Source organism: Cervus elaphus, chromosome 21, assembly GCF_910594005.1.
Source record: "Cervus elaphus chromosome 21, mCerEla1.1, whole genome shotgun sequence".
Classification (NCBI taxonomy): domain Eukaryota; kingdom Metazoa; phylum Chordata; class Mammalia; order Artiodactyla; family Cervidae; genus Cervus; species Cervus elaphus.
Genome location: NC_057835.1, coordinates 24487271 through 24511051, shown reverse-complemented (window position 1 = coordinate 24511051; position 23781 = coordinate 24487271). Strand labels below are relative to the sequence as shown.

At 37.9% G+C, this 23781-nt stretch overlaps 1 protein-coding gene across 1 annotated transcript in view; it reads right to left on the bottom strand.

Annotated features, from left to right (window-relative positions):
* Positions 1-23781, bottom strand: part of SNTG1 (syntrophin gamma 1) — a 375824-nt gene that overhangs the window by 4615 nt on the left and 347428 nt on the right. Inside the window, exons 16-18 of the mRNA XM_043880416.1 lie at positions 22958-23110; positions 17465-17557; positions 14208-14318 (exon numbers count right to left, since the gene is read on the bottom strand). Coding sequence (XP_043736351.1) covers positions 14208-14318; positions 17465-17557; positions 22958-23110 — 357 coding nt within the window. The remainder of the gene's footprint in view (positions 1-14207; positions 14319-17464; positions 17558-22957; positions 23111-23781) is intronic.

Below are 23781 nucleotides of genomic sequence, written 5' to 3'. Positions count from 1 at the left end.
TTTGACAAAGGACCTCATTACAAGCAGGAGCCGCTCAGTCCTCATTTTTCTTCTCCAGAATCTAAACAGCTGGGGCTCTGGGAGTTCGCACTGAAAGGAGAGTTCTAGAAAACCTCTGGTTCCAGATGCCAGAAAGAGTGAGAAACTGAACAACAGGCTAGCTGGGAAGCTGATCTTTCACTTTTCTATGCAGAGGAAGATTGTCGGCCCCAGTCCCTCCTGGGTTTGGCTTTGTGAATATTAAACTTCCTAGTTCATGAGCCCTCCAAATGCCACATAGGAATCTGCTTAGACGATGAGTCATTATCATCTGAAAGGCAGACTTCAGCACATCATGCATTCTTTAGTAGGGTCTCTGGCAGGTGCTGACTCAGCATCTGAAGTGTTGTGTACTCAGTCCTTGCCTGCATTTCATCCTGAGAGCAATCCTTTTGGGCAGACACTTTTATCCACAATTTATAATCAGAAAATGAAGATTTATAGAGAATAGCTGGTAAGTAGCATTACTGGGATTCAATCCTCAATTTCTGATTTAAGTCTTACTAAACCTTATATTATGTGGGAAGTTCTCTTGGGGCCACTTGATGTCTCTGAGACCATGGAGATTGGGGGCAGGAAGGATTTTGGGGAAAAAGTCTATTTAGAGATGTTTCCAAACTCTGCTCTGTTCCACTAAATAAAAAAGCAATCTTCTTTTTCCTTCTCTTATTGTACAAAAAGTAATACCTTGGCTGCCAGATGTTAAATCCAGTAATTTAGGACTAATATGCTGTATACACTAGTTTATGAAAGACTTTAACAGTTGTTTCCCTAGAGGGATGGTCATGAATTTCAATGAATAAAACGATAACAATGCCTTTAGAACGCAGACTATTTTGAAGTCTGGGGATTCTCTGACTTCTTGTATTATATCAAATTATAACTTAAAAATAGATACACATAAAAATAATAATGAAATGTTAAAAATAGTAAGCAAATATATATATATATATATATTTTTTTTTTTTTTTTACCTAGGAAATTTGCTTATGGCCAACAATGAGAATATGTTGGTAATCCTTGATGAATTAGCATTTATACTAACATCATAAAAACAGCACTTTAAAAAAGTACCCAGTAACAATAAAATGAGCTTTTAAATTAATTATCAAATAACTGCAATACTGCTCATGATTTAAATAGGGAACCACCCCTCTGTTCTACTAGGAAAGTTCTGGGAAGTTTAATGAGGCTTTGAAAAACTGATGGCAAATTTACTAAGCTTTCTGAGTAATGAAGTGAGAATTTATGAATTTCTACTTTCAGAGAAAAAAAAATAACCAGTTTTGGTATTATAACATTGTCTTTGTATAGCCATAAAACAACAAAAGCAACAACAAAAACAAAAAACAAAGTATATTTCCCCAACTCTCGTCCTTTTTTAAGTATTTCTAAGGCTTTTCACAATGGAAAATTGAAATACTATTTAAAACTTTTAATCTTGCAATATGCGCAGCAACTCAAACAATCATATTCCCCAAACAAACAATATCTCTTGTGAAATAAGCTCTGACTTTAATATATTTGCGTTGTAATCTGGTATATATTTTTACTATGAGAATATGTCTTATTTAAAGCTGTGTACTTATCACATATAGCAAGAACTGAGTCCCTTTACTAAATCATTTCATCAGTTTTTTTTTTTAATACAGCTTTTTGATGATATCTTAGACATATAAAACTATGTGTTTAAGGTGCATGAGTTGATGTTCTGATAAATATATGCACTGTAAAAAGCACACCACAATCAAACTAATTCATATACCACAACCTCTATAACTACTAGAGTGTATGCTAGGAGTGGTTTACTGACTACCTATCTTTACCACAAATGTCAAGTATTTCATATCATTACCTACCATCACCACATTACTCATTAGGTCTCTATTAATCTTGTATAACTTGAGCAAACTCTGAGAGACAGTGGAGGACAGGGAAGCCTGGAGGCCTGCAGTCAATGGGGTTGCAAAGAGTCGAACACGACTTACCAACTGAACAATCACCACAAATCTTGCATAAGGGAAACCGATATATTTTCAAGATATAGACTTCAATTAATTTGGAAAAATATCCAGAAGGGGGATTGCTGGATAATGTGGCACCCTTATTTACCTCTAGGGGAATCCTCATACTGATTTCTATCAGAGTGGTACCAATTTACATTCCCACCAGAGATTCACAAGGGTTTCCTTTCTTCTTATCTTTGCCTACATTATTATCTTTGTCCTTTTGTTGACAGTTGCCCATATTGGTGTAAGGTGATATCTCACTGTGTTTTTGAATTGTGTTACCATGAGATTTAGAAATATTGAGCAAATTCTTATGTATTTGATAGCTATTTACATTTCTTTTTTGAGAAGTGTCTATTAGACCCTAGCTCATTTTAACTGTATTATTTGTATCTTGGTATTGAGTAGTATGAGTTCCTTATATATTTTGGAAATTAACTCATTATTGGATGCATGGTTTGCAAGTAAAATTTTTTCACATTACTTAGAATGCTTTTAAAAAATTTTCTTTGCTATGCAAATCATTTTAATTTAATGTACTACCACTTGTCTATTTTGGCTTTTGTTGCCTATGCTTTTATATCATATATCATATTTTGAATCATATCCAAAATATTATTGTCAAGACCAGTGTCAAGAAGTTTTTTACCTATGTTTTCTCCCAGGAGTTTTATAGTATTAGGTATTATGGTGAAGTTTTTAGTTTATTCTTTTTTATTTCTGTGTTATCCATTGTAAAGTCTCCTCTTTCATTTCTAAATTTGTTTATATGAGTGTATCTCTTTTTTCTTTAACAGTTTCTGAGTTTTGTTTTTCTTTTCAAAAATACAACTTTGAGATTTAATAAAAGTGGGGTATTGAAGTCTCCTTTTGCTGTTGTTCACTTGGTAAGTGGACATCAGCAGATGGTCAATACCGAAATCAGATTGATTAGATTCTTTGCAGCCAAAGATGGAGAAGCTTTATACAGTCAGCAAAAACAAGACTGGGAGCTGACTGTGGCTCAGATCATGAACTCCTTATTGCCAAATTCAGACTTAAATTTAAGAAAGTAGGGAAAACCACTAGACCATTCATATATGCCCTAAATCAAATCCCTTATAGTCATACAGTGGAAGTGACAAAAAGATTCAAGGGATTCGATTTGATAGACAGAGTGCTTGAAGAACTATGGACAGAGGTTCATGACATTGTACAGGAGGCAGGGATCAAGACCATTTCCAAGAAAAAGAAATGCAAAAAGGCAAAATGGTTGTCTGAGGAGGGCTTACAAATAGCTGAGAAAAGAAGAGAAGCTAAAGGCAAAGGAGAAAAGGAAAGATATACCCATTTGAATGTAGAGTTCCAAAGAATAGAAAGGAGAGATAAGAAAGCCTTCCTCGGTGATCAATGTAAAGAAACAGAGGAAAACAATAGAATGGGAAAGACTAGCAATCTCTTTAAGGAATTAGAGATACCAAGGGAACATTTCATGCAAAGATGGGGACAATAAAGGACAGAATTGATATGGACCTAACAGAAGCAGAAGACATTAAGAAGAGGCAGCAAGAATACACAAAAGAACTATACAAAAAGATCTTCATGAGCCAGATAACCACGATGGTGTGATTACTTACCTAGAGCCAGACATCCTGGAATGAGAAGTCAAGTGGGCCTCAGGAAGCATCACTACCAACAAAGGTAGTGGAGGTGATGGAATTCCAGTTGAGCTATTTCAAACCCTAAAAGATGGTGCTGTGAAAATGTTGCACTCAATATGCCAGCAAATTTGGAAAACTTATTAGTGGCCACAGGAGTAGAAAATGTCAGTTTTCATTCTAACCCCAAAGAAAGGCAATGCCAAAGAATGTTCTAATCACTGCACAATTGCATTCATCTCACAAGCTAGCAAAGTAATGCTCAAAATTCTCCAAGTCAGGCTTTAACAGTATGTGAACCAAGAACCTACAGATGTTCAAGCTGGATTTGGAAAAGGCAGAGGAACCCGAGATCAAATGGTTAACACCTAATGGATCATAGAAAAAGCAAGAGAATTCCAGAAAAACTTCTACTTTATTGATTATGCCAAAGAATTTGACTGTGTAGATAACAACAAAACTGTGGAAAATTCTTAAAGAGATGGGAATACCAGACCAGCTTACCTGCCTCCTGAGAAATCTGTATGCAGGTTAAGAAGCAACAGTTAGAACCCAGACATGGAACAATGGACTGGTTCCAAATTGGGAAAGGGGTACATCAAAAATGTATACTGTCACCCTGCTTATTTAACTAATATGCAGAGTACAGCATATGAAATGGTGGGCTGGATGAAGCACAAGCTGGAATCAAGATTGCTGGGAGAAATATCAATAACCTCAGATATGCAGATGATACTACTTTTATGGCAGAAAGTGAAGAACCAAAGAGCCTCTTGATGAAAGTGAAAAAGGAGAGTGAAAAAGCTGGCTTAAAACTCAACATTCAAAAAATGAAGATCCTTGTGTATGGTGTTAGAAAGTGTTCTAGTTTCATTCTTTTACAAGTGGTTGACCAGTTTTCCCAGCACCACTTGTTAAAGAGGTTGTCTTTTTTCCATTGTATATCCTTGCCTCCTTTGTCAAAGATAAGGTGTCCATAGGTTCGTGGATTTATCTCTGGGCTTTCTATTCTGTTCCATTGATCTATATTTCTGTCTTTGTGCCAGTACCATACTGTCTTGATGACTGTGGCTTTGTAGTAGAGTCTGAAGTCAGGCAGGTTGATTCCTCCAGTTCCATTCTTCTTTCTCAAGATTACTTTGGCTATTCGAGGTTTTTTGTATTTCCATACAAATTGTGAAATTCTTTGGTCTAGTTCTGTGAAAAATACCGTTGGTAGCTTGATAGGGATTGCATTGAATCTATAGATTGCTTTGGGTAGAATAGCCATTTTGACAATATTGATTCTTCCAATCCATGAACACGGTATGTTTCTCCATCTGTTTGTGTCCTCTTTGATTTCTTTCATCAGTGTTTTATAGTTTTCTATGTATAGGTCTTTTGTTTCTTTAGGTAGATATACTCCTAAGTATTTTATTCTTTTTGTTGCAATGGTGAATGGTATTGTTTCCTTAATTTCTCTTTCTGTTTTTTCATTGTTAGTATATAGGAATGCAAGGGATTTCTGTGTGTTAACTTTATATCCTGCAACTTTACTATATATGGAATTTAGAAAGATGGTAATGATAACCCTATATGCAAAACAGAAAAAGAGACACAGAAATACAGAACAGACTTTTGAACTCTGTGGGAGAATGTGAGGGTGGGATGTTTCAAAAGAACAGCATGTATACTATCTATGGTGAAACAGATCACCAGCCCAGGTGGGATGCATGAGACAAGTGCTCGGGCCTGGTGCACTGGGAAGACCCAGAGGAGTCGGGTGAAGAGGGAGGTGGGAGGGGGGATCGGGATGGGGAATAAGTGTAAATCTATGGCTGATTCATATCAATGTATGACAAAACCCACTGAAATGTTGTGAAGTAATTAGCCTCCAACTAATAAAAAAATTAAAAAAAAAAAAAAAAAAAAAAAAAAAGAAGATCATGGCATCCGTCCCCATTACTTCATGACAAATAGATGGGAAAACAATGGAACCAAGGAGCAACTTAATTTTCTTGGGCTCCAAAATCACTGCAGATGGTGACTGCAGCCATGAAATTAAAAGATGCCTGCTCTTGGAAGAAAGGCTATGACCAACCTAGACAGCATATTAAAAAGCAAAGACATTACTTTGCAGACAAAGGTCCATCTAGTCAAAGCTACGGTTTTTCCAGTAGTCATGTATGGATGTGACAGTTGGACTAGAAAGAAAGCTGAGTGTTGAAGAGCTGATGCTTTCTAACTGTGATGTTGGAGAAGACTCTGGAGAGTGCCTTGGACTGCAAGGAGATCCAACCATTCAATTCTAAAGGAAATCAGTCCTGAACATTCACTGAAAGGACTGATGCTGAAGCTGAAACTCCAATACTTTGGCCACCTGACTGATTGGAAAAGACCCTGATGCTGGGAAAGACTTAAAGCAGGAGGAGAAAGGGACAACAGAGGATGGGATGATTGGATGGCAATACCGACTCAACGGAAGTGAGTTTGAGCAAGCTCTGGGAGTTGGTGATGGACAGGGAGGCCTGGCATGCTGCAGTCCATGGGGTCGCAGAGTCAGTCATGACTGAGCGACTGAACTGAACTGACTGAGTTGGTAAGTTGTGCCCCAGTCTTTGTGATCTCATGGACTACATGGTGCAGGATTCCCTTCTTGCACTATTTCCTGAAGTTTGCTCAAATTCATGTCCATTGAGTTGGTGATGCCATCTAACCATCTCATTCTCTGATGGCCCTTCTTTTGTCCTCAGTCTTCCCAACATCAGTGCCTTTTCCAGTGAGTCAGCTCTTTGTATCAGGAGGCCAAAGTATTGGAGCTTCAGCATCAGTCCTTCCAATGAATGTTCAGGCTTAATTTCCTTCAGGATTGGCTGGTTTGATCTTCTTGCAGTCCAAGGGACTCTCAAGAGTCTTCAGCACCATAATTGAAAAGCATCAGTTCTCTGGCACTCGGCCTTCTTTATGGTCCAACTCTCACATCCATACAGGACTACTGAAAAAAACATAGCTTTAACTAGATGGACCTTTGTCAGCAAAGTAATGTCTTTGAAGTCTCTTACTATGATTGCATTTCTGTCAGTTATTCTCTTCAGATATGTCAATATTTTTATACATTAGGTGCTCTGATGTTAGTACATATATACTGATAATTGTTATAACTTTTTGTTGAATTGACCCTTTTTTCATTATATAACTTTCTCTATATTTTGAACAGTATTTTAAAGTCTATTTTGTCTTATTCAAGTAGAGTATCTGACATAAGGTAAGAGAAAAATGAAGTGAAATCATATAGAATATATTCTCTGACTAACTGTATCATACTAGTAATCAATTCTAGAAATATAACAAAAGTCTCCAGATACATAGAACATAAACATCACACTTCCTAAAAGAAAATCCATCTATTAAAGAGGAAGTCTTGAGGGAAATTAAAAATACACTGAGTTGAATAAAAATAGAAATACAATATATCAAAATTTGTAGAATGCAGTCCTAAGAAGGAAATTCTGGAATTAAATTTTTATATTAGCAACAAAAAAGTTTTGAGTCAACAATTTAAAAATTCCACCTTGTGAAATCAGAAAAAGAAAAGCAATATAAAACCAAAGCAACCAAAGAGAAGTAAATAATAAAGGTGAGGGCAGAATTCATCAAGTATTACAGAGCTCAACTGAGGAAATAAAGGAGAACTATTAGTTCTTTGGATAGTCTCTAACAAGACTGACAGATAAATAGAAAGAAGGCACCAATTATTAACATCAGGGATGAATTAGGGATGCTATTACAGAACCTGCAGACTTCAAAGTGACAATAAGGAAATACTATGAAAAAGTCTATAAACATTAATTTGACAGCTTAAATAAAATTGATGAAGACCTTGGAAAGTAAAAATTACCACAAATCATCTGATAGGAATAGATAATTTGAATAGTTATCTACTAAGCAAGTTGAATTCATAGTTTAAAAAATCCTCAAAATAAAATCTCCTGACTAATGTGGTTCTACCAGAGAACTTTACTAAACTTTTAGGGAAGAGTCAACAACAATGGTATACAATATCTTCCAGAAAATAAAAAAAGAGGAGGAACATTTTCAACTCATTTTATAAAGACAGCTTGTTCCAATACCAAAAGTAGGCAAAGACAGTACCAAACCAACCAGTCAACCAAACAAAAAACAACAAAAAAAGCCCCTACAGACCAGTAACTCTCGAAGATGTAAAAGCAAAAATACTTAAAATTTTGACAAATAAAATTCAGCCACATATGTAAGAAATTCCACATCATTATTAAGTAGGGTTTATTCCAGTTGTAAGACAGGGTCAGTATCTGAAAATCTGTTAATAAATTCTGTTGCATTAAGAAGCCAAATAAGAAAACTGACATTGTCATATTAATTGATAATCACTCATAATAAAACCTTTAGAAAAATATGGGACCTAGCTCAACCTGAGAAAATAATTTTATTAGACCACTGCCTCAACTGGTAAAGAGTCCACCTGCGATGCGGGAGACCTGGGTTTGATTCCTGGGTTGGGAAGATGCCCTGGAGAAGGGAAAGACTACCCACTCCAGTATTGTGGCCTGGAGAATTCCATGGACTATACAGTCCATGGGGTCGCAAAGAGTCAGATACGACTGAGTGACTTTCACTCACTCACTTGGTGAAAAGCTAGATGATTTTCCCTAAAATAAGGAACAAATGAAGAATGTCCACACTCTTTACTGGTATTCAATACATCATTTAAAATTGTAGGCAAGAAAAAGATAGCAATGCTATATGAATCTGAAAAAAGAAATATCTTTCCTTATTTCCATATGCCTTAGTAATCTATGTAAATAAACTGGAAGAATTTTAAAAAGCATAAATAGAAACAAAAGAGCTAGAACTAATAATCCGTATATATGTGTGTTTGTGTGTGTGTGTGTGTATATATATACAGGTTTCAGGATGCAATGTAAATATATAAATGTTAATTATATTGCTACATATTAGCATTAATATTTGGAAAATGAAAAATTTTAAGATGTTTATATCCCCTCAAAAAAAAAGAATAAATGGTTTATCTAACTTTAACAAAATATGCATAGGATCTATATAATGAAAACTACACAATACTGAAGAAATAAATCAAAAGTCCAAAAAAATAGAATAGTCTGTCTTCATTGCGTTAAGAAAGCAGCATAGTCAAGATGTCAATTCTCCTGAAATTGATATCTGTCATGCCCTCCCTCCAGAAGTGCCTCTGAGATTATGCATGGATATAAAGAGGATAATTCTGAAACGTCCATGGAAACACAAGGAAATGAGGACAACTAAAGCAATTCTGAAAGATAACCATAAAGTGGACAGAACCATCCATTTCAAGGATCGTCATTTAGCTACTTTGTCGAAGAATGGACAATACTAGCAAAGTAACAGATGCAAAAATGAACCAAGCAGTAGTGCCACAGAGGTAGGACCAGGTGATTTTCCGATGAAGCTGCTAAAATAATTCAACAGAGGAAGAGTGGTCTTTACAACAAATGGTGGTGTTGTAACCGGATAACCACAGGCAAAACAGAAGGTCAGTCAAACCCCACAACTTATAGGAAAAAACTAGACTCAGATGTATCACATATTTAACTGTTGATGGCAAGCCTATAAAACATTTTGAAAATGGCATAAGAGAAAACCTCTGGCCCTTGTGATGTGCTGAAGAATTTTTTTACATGACACTAAAATCATTATTTCTAAGAGAAAGAACTGATAATTTGATTTCTAAAAATCTTTAAATTTCTCTGCAAGATACACGATACACTGTGAAGAAGATGAAACACAAATTACAAACTGGAAGAAAATATTTGCAAACATTACATCTAACAAACCCTTGTATAAAAATTATTGAATTGGCCAAGAAGTTTGCTTGGGTTTTTTCCGAACTTCTTGGCCAATCCAGTATATAATAACTCATAAAACTCTAAGTAAAACAGATCACAAAATACAATTTGAAAACAGGCAAAAAGCAGGAAGAGATGTTTCACCAAAGGGGACATAATTACTTAGAAAATAGTCACATAAGAAGTTGTTCATCACTGCTAGTCATTCAGTTCAGTTCAGTTGCTCAGTCATGTCCGACTGTTTGCGACCTCATGGACTGCAGAACGCCAGGCTTCCCTATCCATCATCAACTCCCAGAGCTTGCTCAAACTCATGCCCACTGAATCAGTGATACCACCCAACCATCCCATCCCCTTCTCCTCCTGCCTTCAATCTTTCCCAGCATCAGTCTTTTCCCATAAGTCAATTCTTTGTACCAGGTGGCCAAAGTATTGAAGTTCAACTTCAGCATTAGTCCTTCCAATGAATATTCAGGGTTGATTTCTTTTGTGATTGACTTATTTGATCTCCTTGAAGTCCAAGTGACTCTCAAGAGTCTTCTCCAACATCACAGTTAGAAAGCATCAATTCTTCAGCGTCCAGCTTTCTTTATAGGCCAACTCTCACATCCATACATGACTACTGGAAAGACCATAGTTTTGACCAGATGGACCTTTGTCAGCAAAGTAATGTCTCTGCTTTTTCATATGCTGTCTAGGTTGGTCATAGAATTTCTTCAAAGGAGCAAGTGTCTTTTAATTTCATGGCTGCAGTCACCATGTGCAGTGATTTTGGAAACCTACCCTCCTCCAAAAAAAAAATCAGTGCTAGTCATCAGGGAATAAAAATTAAAACTATGCTGCTGCTGCTGCTGCTAAGTCGCCTCAGTAGTGTCCGACTCCATGCGACCCCATAGACGGCAGCCCACCAGGCTCTCCCGTCCCTGGGAGTCTCCAGGCAAGAACACTATAATGAGAACTCCTGAAAAGAAGGGTAGTGACCATTCCAAATGCTGGGGAGGCTGTAGGGAGACTGAGTTTCTGGTATATTGATGGAGGGAATGCAAAATGTCACAGCTACTCTGCACAGTGATTTGGCGTTTTCTTTAAAACTAAATGAACATTTTCCATATGACTGAGCAACTGCCCTCCTAGGCATTTATTCCAGAGAAATAAACTCTCACGTCTACACAGTGAATAAATAACGGACCAGGAGATATTAAATTAAATGAAACAGAGACAGTTATGACTCGCCTGTTCCCAGGGAAGTATCAGGTTAAGCCTTAGGAATGCTGGGTTATAAGACACATTCCTCACACTTACACATTCTTGATCTAGTGGAGAAGGCACAGTGGTGAATAATGACCACATGGGGTAGATGTCAGTGTTACAACAGACATAAAGTAAGGGCACATATATCGTATAATATGTGGGAGAAGTCTCTGTCCCTGACTTGGGGTTCCTCTTACCCCATTACAATTTTAAAAATTAATATAAATTAATTGTCCAAGGAATTTGATAAGTGACACAAACTTGGATTATGGTTATACATTTGAATTTCTTAAATGTGGACAGGACAGTTTACATATATAAGTAATCACCTTTACTAACTGGTCTTCTAGTAATAACAACTGCTATTTTTTAATACTTTCTCTATGTTTATGCTACATTCTTTTAAGATGAAATCATTCCTGAGTGATTTATCGTCTTCCATATGTCAGGTACCATGGGTATTTATTCCTTACATTTTTCCTGCAAGGCAGCAGTCACAATTTGGTGACTTGCCCAGGTCATGTAGCTGGGAAATGGTAAAGAGGAGAGTTTTACTCAAGTTATTGTTCAGTCACTAAGTCGTGTCCAACTCTTTGTGACCCTCATGGACTGCAGCACACCAGGCTTCCCTGCCCTTTACCATCTCCCAGAGTTTGCTCAACCTGATGTCCACTGAGTCAGTGATGCCATCCAATCATCTCATCCTCTGTCGCCCCTTTCTTCTCCTGCCTTCAATCTTTCCAGCATCAGAGTCTTTTCCAATGACTCTTTGCATCAGGTACTTAAAGTTACTTGATCTTAATTTTCTTTCCACTGTATTGTGTTGCCTCTTCCCTCATTTAGAAAAAGTGAGGAAAGGCTGAATTCTCAAGTGACATCAGTTTATAAGTTCTGTGACGTGATACGTGCTGGCATTCTTCCCGCTTTCCTCCTATGAAGGAGCTTCTGATTACTGCTCACAAGTTACCGTGATAAAGGTTACAAAATAGCAACTGTACTAGTTTTAATACTATATGAACTCTGTGGTATTGGCAGAAGCAATGCACACCAGAATGGCTAAATGATTCTATAGAGCTGGTCGCTGTTCTAATTGGCTGGTTTTAAAACAGTGTCCATGATTAATTTGGTATTTTCAGTATCACCCATGGAGGTCTTTTTCTTCCTCATTTTATAGAAGGAGGTGGTGACTTTGAAGAAGTCTGGCAATTCACCAATAGTCAGACTGTCTCATTGGCTTTGAAACTTCTCTTTTCACTACTCAAAAATTACTGCCTCTAAATTCAAGGAGGAGTACCTGGTGGCTCAGACGGCAAAAAATCTGCCTGCAATGCAAGACACCCGGCTTTGATCCCTGGGTTGGGAAGAACCGCTGGCAGAGGGCATGGCAACTTACTCCAGTGTTCTTGCTGGGGAATCCTATGGACTGAGGAGCCTGGTGGGTTATAGTCAATGGGGTCACAAAGAGTCGGACATAACACTACTAAGTTCAATAAATAGCTTCTGAAACTATTTCTTATTAAATGAATTTATGAAGTATTATCTAAAACATGCTAACCATAAAAAGTAGCATTTCGAAGCTGGCAGACTAATAAATAGAATAGTTAAGGAAGCAGTAGGTATGTGAGCTACATTAATGAAGTCTAAATACAGTAGTTAGTAGTCATTTCACTGCCTTTATCTTTTTTGCTTCATGCTGTGGACTCAGGATTGGTTAGCGCATTAAAAATATCAGAAGAGAAGGAGTTTATCAAATCAAACGTATTAACTAGCGGCTGACATTCCACGTTTGCCCGAAGAACACAGAACTGACAGCACTCATCATGTTAAGATGGGTCCTGAGTGTCAACGTGGAAAATCCGCCAAAAGCTAAAGGTAGATCCTTTTGGAGAGTAGAGATTCGTTCTCATAGTGACACCAAGAAGCGATTGGAAGAGCAGTGTGTGTGATGACATAGAGCAATGGTCCACCCACGGCAGCCGGGGGGACGGGGTGGGGGTGCCCACAGACAGGTCTGCATTTAGGACCCGAGCGGGGCCGGGTGAGGACATGGGAGTCAGGAGGGAGAGGGTGATGGTACCCAGGTCTCCGTCCACACTGACTGGAGACAGATGTGGGAAACAGAGGGCCAGAAGCTGGCAGAGAGGAGTCGCTCCACAGCCCCCTCAGAGCCCAGGAGCAGGTGCTGAGAGGAGTCTAGGGACAATCACAGGGCCGGGGTGGGTGCTCTGACAGTGTCAGAGCCGAGCAGACGGAGGGAGGAGTCCAGACAAAAGCAGGACCAGCTGCGAGAAGGAAGCTGTCTTGTTAAAAGGAGCGGAGAGCCTCTGGTCTGCACAGAGCAGGGCGGCAGGAGCCGGGACGGGAGTCAGGAAGGGTCTGTCCTTTGAAGACTGAATGTCAGCCAAACCTCCCCCGGACTTAATAAGTACTGGGATGTAACTGAATTATGGTGATTTTAAGTCAGAGTTGAAAATTTATATCTGAGTTTTCATTTCCATAGAATTCATTTTTCACTTAGGTATTCATTATTTATTCTCTCTTCCCCACTGAAATAATATATTTATAACTCATTCTAACCCAAAGACTGTTGGGGTGAATTTCACGGTAGGGCAAAGGAAGTCCTTCAGATTTTGAATATCTACAAATACATAATCATAAACATAAAAGTAGTGAATCTTTCTGATATATTTCAGAATACTGAAAGTCTACAGGGAGCAAAGCAAAAAATCATTCATTTATTCATTTTATTTAACAGAATAACATGCAGAAAACATGAATTGATTTAAAAAATATTTTTTAGGAATTGGTATTCATATCCAAAGGTTTCCCAGGTGGCGCTAGTAGCAAAGAACCTGCCTGTCAATGCAGGAGATTTAAGAGGAGTGGATTTGATCCCTGGGTTGGGAAGCTCCGCTGAAGGAGGGAATGGCAACCCACTCCAGTATTCTTGCCTGGAGAATCCCATGGACAGGAGCCTGGCAGGCTACAGTCCGTGAGATCACACAGAAGACACGACTGACTGAGTACACACATACACTCATTCACATCCAAAGAGGGGATAAATAGTGATCAAATCAGAATATCTTTTATAAATTATTATTTAGAATGTGAAACCACCAAGAAAATGTTTCAGTTCCCAGAATATGATTTTAGTGTGACAGAAATACAGTTCACAAAAATTAAAACTAAGAAATGAAACGTTGTGTGTAATTTATTCTCAAGTACGTGTTTCAGTGAAAATTTGTCATTAAAATTTTAAAGCGAATCTATTTCTTTGGTCATGAGAGCTACTCCAAGGTTAACAAAAAATATGTGTTTTTGCACTTGCGGATCTCCTAAATTTTCTCCCTTCTGTCTCTTAATGGCATGAATTCAGTTGGAGGTGGTTTGTGTGATGAATTTGGGTTTACCTTTGCTTCAATCTGTTTAGTATCTGGATTCTGAAACAAAAATTTAATTTTACTCTTGCCGTCGTCTGAGGAACCTTTCAGCTGAGAAAACTTATACCTCCAAAGTACCACCTAATGAGAAAAGAAAAAAACAAAAAAACACAGGTGAGTCAGTGCAGCTCATCTCTGTATTCAAATGGAGAGACTGCTCTTTTAACTGGTAAAAGTAATCATACTGAGTTAGTCCTATATATCCCAGCATTAAAAAGTAAACTAAAATATGCTTATCAAAGGCTACAATTTAGTAATCAGTATATCCTTTAATTTCCCAAAGCAACATTGGTTTCCACGAAATAATCATTTAAATATATATGTGAATAAATTAATTTGAATATCTCATTTTAGATAACCATGAAATAAAAGCCATGCCAGGGAATTGGCAAAAACACCTATCATCCATTTCTTTGTTTTTTTTCCATAGTTAGCGACAAGGTGATTTTCAACTGATTACTCTACAGAACTTCCTCTTGCAGCACAAGCTAACAACCAGACCCACATCTTCGTCAAGGTGAAAGGACACCCGAGTGAGTGACTACGAGGAGGCATCTTAGCAACATCATTCATCTGGCAATGGTGGGAGAGGGGACAAAGAGGCAGGGGACACTCCCAGACCACCGAGGGCCCCCAGTTCCAGACCAGTCCCGTTCATGAGACTGCAGGCGTCTTGAGGGGGGGGTACTGTTTTCTGAGTACCTTGTGTCTCTCAACTGTCAAGGCACAGAGTCGCATAAAAAGAGTGTGTAACAAGCACAAGGAGAAGGCAGGCCTGGCCGATGCTGCAGGAATTCAAATGAGAAGGACTGCCTGCATTGGCCAGGGTGCACCTTCAGATTTATTTAGGGGGAGTTGTTGAGGAAGAGGCCCGGGCACAGACACAATTTAGATTCCTTTTGATAATGGAGAGTGGAATGCAGTGGAGTCAGAACAAGATGGACAACAAGCTCTAGGGTGGACCTGCGGTGCTCAGGGGCTCCGAATGCATCCTGAGGAAGCCAGGTGCGTATCTCAGCTGGAGTCAACAGAACAGAAACTCAGCAGCATTGGGCCAGGGGTCTAAGACTGAATGAAACATCCTGATCAAATGTTTTAATTTGTTTCCCCTCACATGGACTCTACATTATTATCCCTATATAATGTTTGTATGTATCAGTATTTCCATCAAATAAATGGAACATTTATAGAGGTTTAAACAGATGATCACTTTGACAGTTTATTTGGACTCTCTTAAAAGAGAAGAAAAAACAAACAAACAAACAAACAGAAAAAGTCCTTCTAAAATGTAGACCTGTGGGTTGTTTTGCAATAGCTTAAAGTCATGGAACTCTTCACTATGACCTGTCCGTCTTGTGTGGCCCTGCACGGCATGGCTCCTAGCTTCTCGGAGTTCCACAAATCCCCACATCATGACAAGGGACACTGATTACACAGAGTATTTACAGTAAACATATCCATGTAAATTTTAGAATAATCAAGATATACATGGAAAAAGAGGCTCTTGCATGTTTCCACATGCTGCTGGATGTGGTGTGCTGTTATTTATAACATAATAATCTTACTTTGAGTAAGTTTACATGCTGTCGGCATAATAAAGACTGGCAGAAAATTTTGGTTTTGCTGGTATAAATTTCTTGGATCCTTGGGGGGTTGTTTTCGTGTTGTTTATTGTTGGTCGTCACTTTTTTTTTCTGGCAACGTGATGAAATTCAGCCACATTTATGACTCATATTAGCAATTCTCTGTAGAAATCAGCCCTTTGCCAGTGATTTCTTTGTAGCATATGCACACACCTTTGCCAGCTTAATGGAGAGCAACAGCTCTGGGGAGAACATGAAATGAGTTTACTGAGATGGCTACATCTAAGTCAATATACCTGACAACGTAATAAGCCACCACTGCTTTATTCTCCTCCAGGTTTTCTGAAGGCTGCTCCACTGACAGAGACTAAGCACTTTATTAAATAACTGCTAAATTAACACATGAGCCCTAAGACATTTGATTTTTGAGGCAGTGCTATTCTTCAATTTGACTAATTTGATTTCTAAGCTTAGCTATGAACTTTATTACTACAAGTCAATCATTTTCCTTTTTTTCCTGCCAAAGTATGATTTAAAAATCCTGCAATTCAAAGAAATCTTTATTCCTAGAAATTGATTCAAATGTAAAGGCGTTCATTAAATCAGCAACATATAACAAGTTACCTTGGGATGAGTGGTCTTTCCGTGCTGAATTGAACTGATTTAGTTACATGCTTCCAGGCTGCCTTGAACTCCCTTTGCTGAGGACCAGTGAGCCTCCATCCTGTAATTCTAACATACTACCTGTGCTGTGTGCTTAGTCACTCAGTCCTGTCCGACTCTTTGCGTTCCCATAGACTGTAGTCACCAGGCTCCTCTGTCTATGTGATTTCTCCAGGCAAGAATACTGGAGTGGGTTGCCATGCCCTCCTCCAGGGGATCTTCCCAACCCAGGGATCGAACCCAGGTCTCCCGCATTGCAGGTGGATTCTTTACCATCTGAGCCCCCAGGGAAGCCCACTACCTATAAAGCTAAAAAAAAAAAACTTTCCCCATTTTTGATATTGGAGATGTGAACACAGAAAAATATAAAAGAATACTTTGTTTAAAAAAATTATTCTGGAAGAAGAAAATTTCCCTTCACTGTGAGACAGTGAGATTATATATATGTGTTCTGCTTAGTTGCTCAGTTGTGTCTGACTCTTTGCGACTGTATTGTCTGTAGCCTGTCAGGCTCCTCTGTTCATGGGAATTCTCCAGACAAGAATACTGGAGTGGGTTGCCATGCCCTCCTCCTCTCCCATATTGCAGGTGGATTCTTTACCTCCCAGGGAAGCCCATCTATATATAATACATAGATATACATGTATATATGGGACTTTCCTGATGGTTCAGACAGTAAAGAATCTGCCTGCAACGCAGGAGACTCAGGTTCAGTCCCTGTGTTGGGAAGATCCTCTGGAGAAGGGAATGGTTACCCACTCCAGTACATACACTTCATATAGTTGTGATGTTTTGTGGCAAAACATTAGTTTTATTAAAATTCAAACTTTTTTCTATAAGCAGATTGAGGCATAATTTATCTCCTATGAATAAAATTTGACACCTGATCACCAGGCAGCCTGCTGACAGTAGTTGGAAGCAGTTTCAGTTGTTCTCAGCGCATGACGCCTGCCTCATGCTCAAGCTGACGGGGTAACCTACCTTGGTTGCAGCGTCGAAGCAGATGAAGCCGGTGCTGAAGTCAATCGTGAGCCCCATCAGGTGCCCCTCCAGCACGCATGCATATGTCTTGCACTGGACAGAACAGAGAACTGTTACTTTCATGGGACTGACCCAACATTAGGGTGAAGAGCCCACATTTGTCAGACTGTGTCATACCGCCTGTGACAAGTTCTTGATATGATTAATAACACAACAGCTGACTTTATTTCAGCAACAGCTGCAGAAGAAAGCTGGTCTGACTGACATCCTGATGTTAACAGAGCACGAGCTGAGTGGTTGTGGATCTGCCTGGGGGATGCGGGGTTCAGTTTCCCATCCTACCTCAGGTGACCTTGTCTTGACCTTGTGCCATTTTGATGCCCTTCACTCTCTTGGCAATAAAACTGTACACATATTTTTGGGTGTAGGCAAGATGACATTAAATTGTTATATTCTGTAGCTAAATATCACTGCATTTTTATTAAACTGAAAGTGAGTTACAGTATTAAATTCTTGTCATTTTATCAATATTATTAGAGAGAGATCTCAGGTACACAAACATATTTACTAACCAGGTCAAGAACACCACGACCTTAAGAGTCTCTGTATGTTCATCGACTGGTACAAGTTATGTCCTAAAGACATTTACCCTTGCCTATTATTTGTGTAAACTTATTGATTCTTCTAAATCAATAATTAACGACTGTTCACACTGAGATCAGACTAAATTATAATTTTACTTATATGAATATTTTGGGAAGACTAGTAAAATATAGATACTGAGATACAAAGGATAACAGATAAGAAATACAAACTTGGGGATTATATGAAATGATGCATATTTATGTTATAGGCCAGTTTTACTTGCACTTAATTGCAAACTGGGATGGGATATTCAAATCATGAAAAATACTTGTAATTAACAAACAAAGGGGAAAGAGAGAGAGAGGAAGAAAGAGAGAAACGTCTATCAATCCTTATATCCTATTTGTGTTTATAATACTGGGTATGAAAGTATCGATACATTAAGTGAGCCTCATTCTGACTATTTTTTTGTTGAGTTGCTAAGTTGTGTCCAACTCTTTCATGATGCCATGGACTGCAGCACACCAGACTCCTCTGTCCAACTATAACAATGGTCAAATGTATCAAGTTGCCTCCACCAGACAGTATATTTATGTGCTTAAGCCCAGTTTACATAGGAAAGTTATGACCATGTCAAGTTAATCATTTGGAGTTCGGTTTTTCAAAAAAGCAGATTAAAAAGCAAACTTAATGGGCCTTGTAAGTTGATTTTGGGGCTTCCCGGGTGTCTCAGTGGTAAAGAATCCACTTGCAATGCTGGAGATGCAGAAGACATGGGTTGGAGGTTGAATTCCTGGATGGGGAAGATCCCCTGGAGGAGGAAATGGCAACCCACTCTAGTATTCTTGCCTGGAGAATCCCATGGACAGAGGAGCCTACAGTCCATAGGGTTAGAAAGAGTCAGACATGACTCAACACACATGCAAGTTGATTTTGGGGTGTAATTTTATTTAGTACATGAGCACCTTCCATGCTTGCATCCAACCATTGTCACTTTATTAAAACTACTATCAAATTTAAGGAGCATCCAAGGTTGCCTGATTTTCTCTAATTTATACATGATTGTTTTCTGTTTTCAAATGACATTATTTAAAAAATACATGCCAAGTGAAAACACCTTCAGTATAGAACATTAAAAGTTATCTAATTAAGAACATAATTGTGAATTAAATTACATTACTTCAATAATAATTATATTAAAACAGATAATACAAGTTGAAACCCCTCAAAGTTCTATTCTATGATTTATAGTCTCAACAAACATATATAATGAGTATATACTTGTATGTTTGCATATGGAAATATTTGATTTATTGTTTAATTTCTATGTTTATTTCATAATAAAATTGAATTACAGCTAAAAAAGAGCAAAAATTATCCTTCTTAGGAAAGTTAAATTTGCAGTTAATTATATATAAATATATATAAAACATATATTTGTATATTACAAATATATAATCATATAAATTATATACTATATGAAAGTGAAAAAAGTGAAAGTGTGAGCTGCTCGGTCGTTTTGGACTCTTTGTGATCCCATGGACTGTAGGGTTCTCTGTCCATGGAATTTTCCAGGCAAGTATACAACAGTGGGTTGCCATTCCCTTCTCCAGGGACTATATATTTGTTATATATTATGTATGATCATTATATGCAATATAATTATGATATAATATATAATGATTATATATTAATTTGCATGATTTTATATATTATTACATAACATTTGAAGATACATAAAAAATAAAATTCTTTTTCATATGCCCTTTGGATGACAGCTAAATGTCTATAGTGGATAAAAAATGCAATGAAAGTCAAATAAATAACTTCAAGAGAAATCAATATTTGAATGTTATACACTTCACTGAAAGTCTTATTTTAAAAAGACTATTAATTCAGACTGAATTAGTGTAAAGTCAACAATAACTATCCATCCCTTACCAATATTATTCACTTACTCTGGGGAAATGTTTCAAAAATTGGACAAATAAAGGTACTAAAAATAATAGTAAATTTATTAGGCTTAATTGTGGTACTTTGAATACTAGGGAAATGTAAGTTGTAATTCATATAAATTGTCATATTTTGATTAATATAAATATGTTAATTTTTGATGTTCATTACATTTTCTACTGTCATTCTAGGAAGTATGGTTAAATTTTAAGATGTTAATTTAAATGACAATTAGGATGTTTAGAAATATCTCCAGCAGTTAATTATCTATTAAATAAATATATAGATATTTGCATTAATACTAAGTACATTGGCAATCAGAAAATATTTAAATAGATAAAGGAATAGATTCAGTTCAGTTTAGTTCAGTTGCTCAGTCGTGTCTGACTCTTTGTGACCCCATGAATCGCAGCACGCCAGGCCTCCCTGTCCATCACAAACTCCCGGAGTTTACTCAAACTCATGCCCATCGAGTCAGTGATGCCATCCAGCCATCTCATCCTCTGTCGTCCCCTTCTCCTCCTGCCCCCAATCCCTACCACCCCCCACAAAAAAAGGAATAGATTAGAAGGTAGAAAATGCTAAGATGCAGTCCTCTTAACGAAAACTGATTTCAAAATAAAAATAATTTATTAATTCTTAATAATTCATCAATTCACTGGACATGAGTTTGAACACACTCCAGGAGATGTGAAGGCCAGAGTAGCCTGGTGTGCTGCAGTCCGTGGGATCACAGAGAGTCGGACACGACCCAGCGACTGAGCAACAACAACAGAACCCCTGTTTCACAGCGGGACACGAGTCTCCTCTTTGCATCATTTATTTATCAGCTTTAGCTGAGGTGGAAATACCAGGAACATACGAGCAAAACACATAAACTTCTTCATGTAAATATGTTTACAGGCTTGAATTTTGAAAATAACAGATCCACAGTAATCGGCCATTGATTATTTCTGGTGGAGCACACAAGGAGATGTTATAAAATGTGTAAAATAACCAAAAGCTAAAAAGACATTAAATATTTTACTTTCACTTATATATGCATCTTAAATTCCTATTGTGAATATGTAAAGTGCCAGTCAAAAAAATGCATTGCTCACGACATCAGCTTATAGAATGTGAGGCCCAGAGTTTAAAAAAATAGTAAAATAGAAGGAAACAGAACAATTTTTATCTCTATCTCATTTCTAAACATTAGGAGACTTGAAAATCTTAAATCGAAACCAACAAGTTGAATTTGCCGTGTATATGTTTCCAAGTGAAGTGCAATATTCCAGGGAAATGATAATAAGAAAAACCTAAAACTATAAAAACAAGTAACAAAAATGTCAACTCCTATACAACTTCTTACAATGCTGTAAAATAGTCTCGGGGTTGATACTTAAAATATTAATAAAATAATATTTAAGATATTTCTCATCTTTATACTTTTGATATGAAAAACCTATTTACTGAATTGAAGTTCTATACAACTAGATTATTGAAACAACATGTCTTAGTTACTGTAACATTTTTTGATACATGCATATCAGCAAAATATTAGAAAATGTTAATTGAGCAATGAAAAAATGATAAATGAGTCTCCTCCTTGTCTCTTCCCCTGATAGTGAAGTCATATTGTTGTGACTTGATGGGTTGAATATAAAAGTTTGTAGTCAGAAAAAAGTTAATACATGTCACAAATCAGTTCAACGTAATTGGAAAAGTATGCATCCAGGTCCACTGTTACAGGCAACTACCCCCAGATAATAATGATGTGCTGCTGCCATCAGACATTTCACATATAAGAAATAAAGTTTAATAAACACCTGCTGATTACGTGTGAGTACAAAATGCACTGACTTAAGTTGGTAGAGAAATAAAATACTCCCAGAAACCTACAACTCAGTGTGAGGAAAACAAGTACAGATTACTCCAATTCATGCAGAGTGTGGGCAGACCTAAGGAAAAAGACAAAAGAGATACTGCATTCTGGAGGGGGTGGGGAGCAAGCTTGAATAGGACCAATGAGGAGGAACAGTGGTGGGCACACGGCAGGGCAGACTGGGAGTCAGGAAAATCGTCCTCCATGGTGTGACCTCTGAGAAAGCTTCAAATTCACCTGTGTGGTTTTGGTGGTTAGTGATGAAGACAAGGCGTTCCAGCAAGAAAGAGCTTCTATACAATGAGCTTCATTCAATGAGTGAACAAAGTCATTCTGGCTGGAAATTAAGTGGTTGTGATTAGAGGCCAGGAAGTGGCTTTGTAAACAATTAATTAAAGTAAGAACATTTCTGTTTTAGATGTCATGTAGGGGTGTCAGAGTTTGGCCATAAAGAAGGCTGAGTGCCAAAGAATTGATGCTTTTGAACTTTGGTGTTGGAGAAGACTCTTGAGAGTCCCTTGGACTGCAAGGAGATCCAGTCCATCTTAAAGGAGATCAGTCTTGAGTGTTCATCGGAAGGACTGATGCTGAACCTGAAGCTCCAATACTTTGGCCACCTAATGTGAAGAGCCAACTCATTAGAAAAGACCCTGATGCTGGGAAAGATTGAAGGCAGGAAGAGAAGGGGACGACTGAGGACGAGATGGGTGGATGGCATCACCAACTCAGTGGACATGAGTTTTGAGTAAGCTCCAGGAGATGGTGATGGACAGAGAAGCCTGGCGTGCTGCAGTCCATGGGGTTGCAAAGAATCGGATATAACTGAGTGACTGAACAACAACAGCAAGATTCTAATTAAAATTAGAAATGTGTTTTTGGTGAGTGGTAGGAAATAGGCTAGAAAGATCAAATTATAGAAAAATTAAAATGCTTTCAGAGTCGTGTTGCACTTCATTTAAACAATGGCCAATGACTGAACATTTGAGCCTCACAGAACTAGAATTTCACGTTTGCTTGAATTTATATCAGAACTCTAAGGAGGGGTCATGCATCCTGGGGGTCACAGGTCCTCAGCTTTCACAGACCCTCACCTGTATCCGCTCCACCTCCAGGAAGGTTGCTGTTTGGAAGGCTCGTTCCCACTGGGCAAGGTCAGAGTCCAGCTCCACTGAGAAGTACAGGTCCTCCCCAGACTCGGACTGCACGGTGAAGCAGTGTCTCCGCCGGTCCAGCAGGTCACTGTCCTGATGGAAACTTGGAGTTATGCAGACTGGCACATACTTGAGCTACTGACCCACCCCTGGGTCAGTGTTGACCACTGTGTGGTGAAGACATTGTAGTAACAAGGATTCTACCCTCTGAAATCACTAATTCTTCATTACAATGGTCACAGAGGACAATTTCCAGTCCTCAAAGTCCATAACTGACACATTTCCTTTCTGAACTGACACTGAAGAATTTCTGGCTTCAACTCTTCCTAGCAAGAGTAGTTATCAAAGCACTGACTGCATGAGATTCCATTTCTCACTGGACAGGTGGATTGCACACAATGTTCCTTTTTCCTTCCAGAGCTGTGAAGATGATGAGATTAAGCAATACTTATTAATGTAATTTGTAGGTTTTAAGGAGATTATAAGCATGGTATCTTTTACTGAGTTGATTTCTATAATCCTTAGACTATCATGGGAATATTCTACCAGCTGAGACATGAAAAAACTGATTCTACCATGTTTCAAAAATTTTACTGCTTTTTAAAAACTACACATTTACCTTACTTATGTAATTGTAATTCATTAAGTCAAAAAGACTTTGACATGGCAATTTCTTGGTCTTAGTAGAAGTTTTCAGCTAACATGCTCATGCATCTATATGTGCAGCAACATAAGAGATGTTAAAATGTGAAAAGAATGCAGCT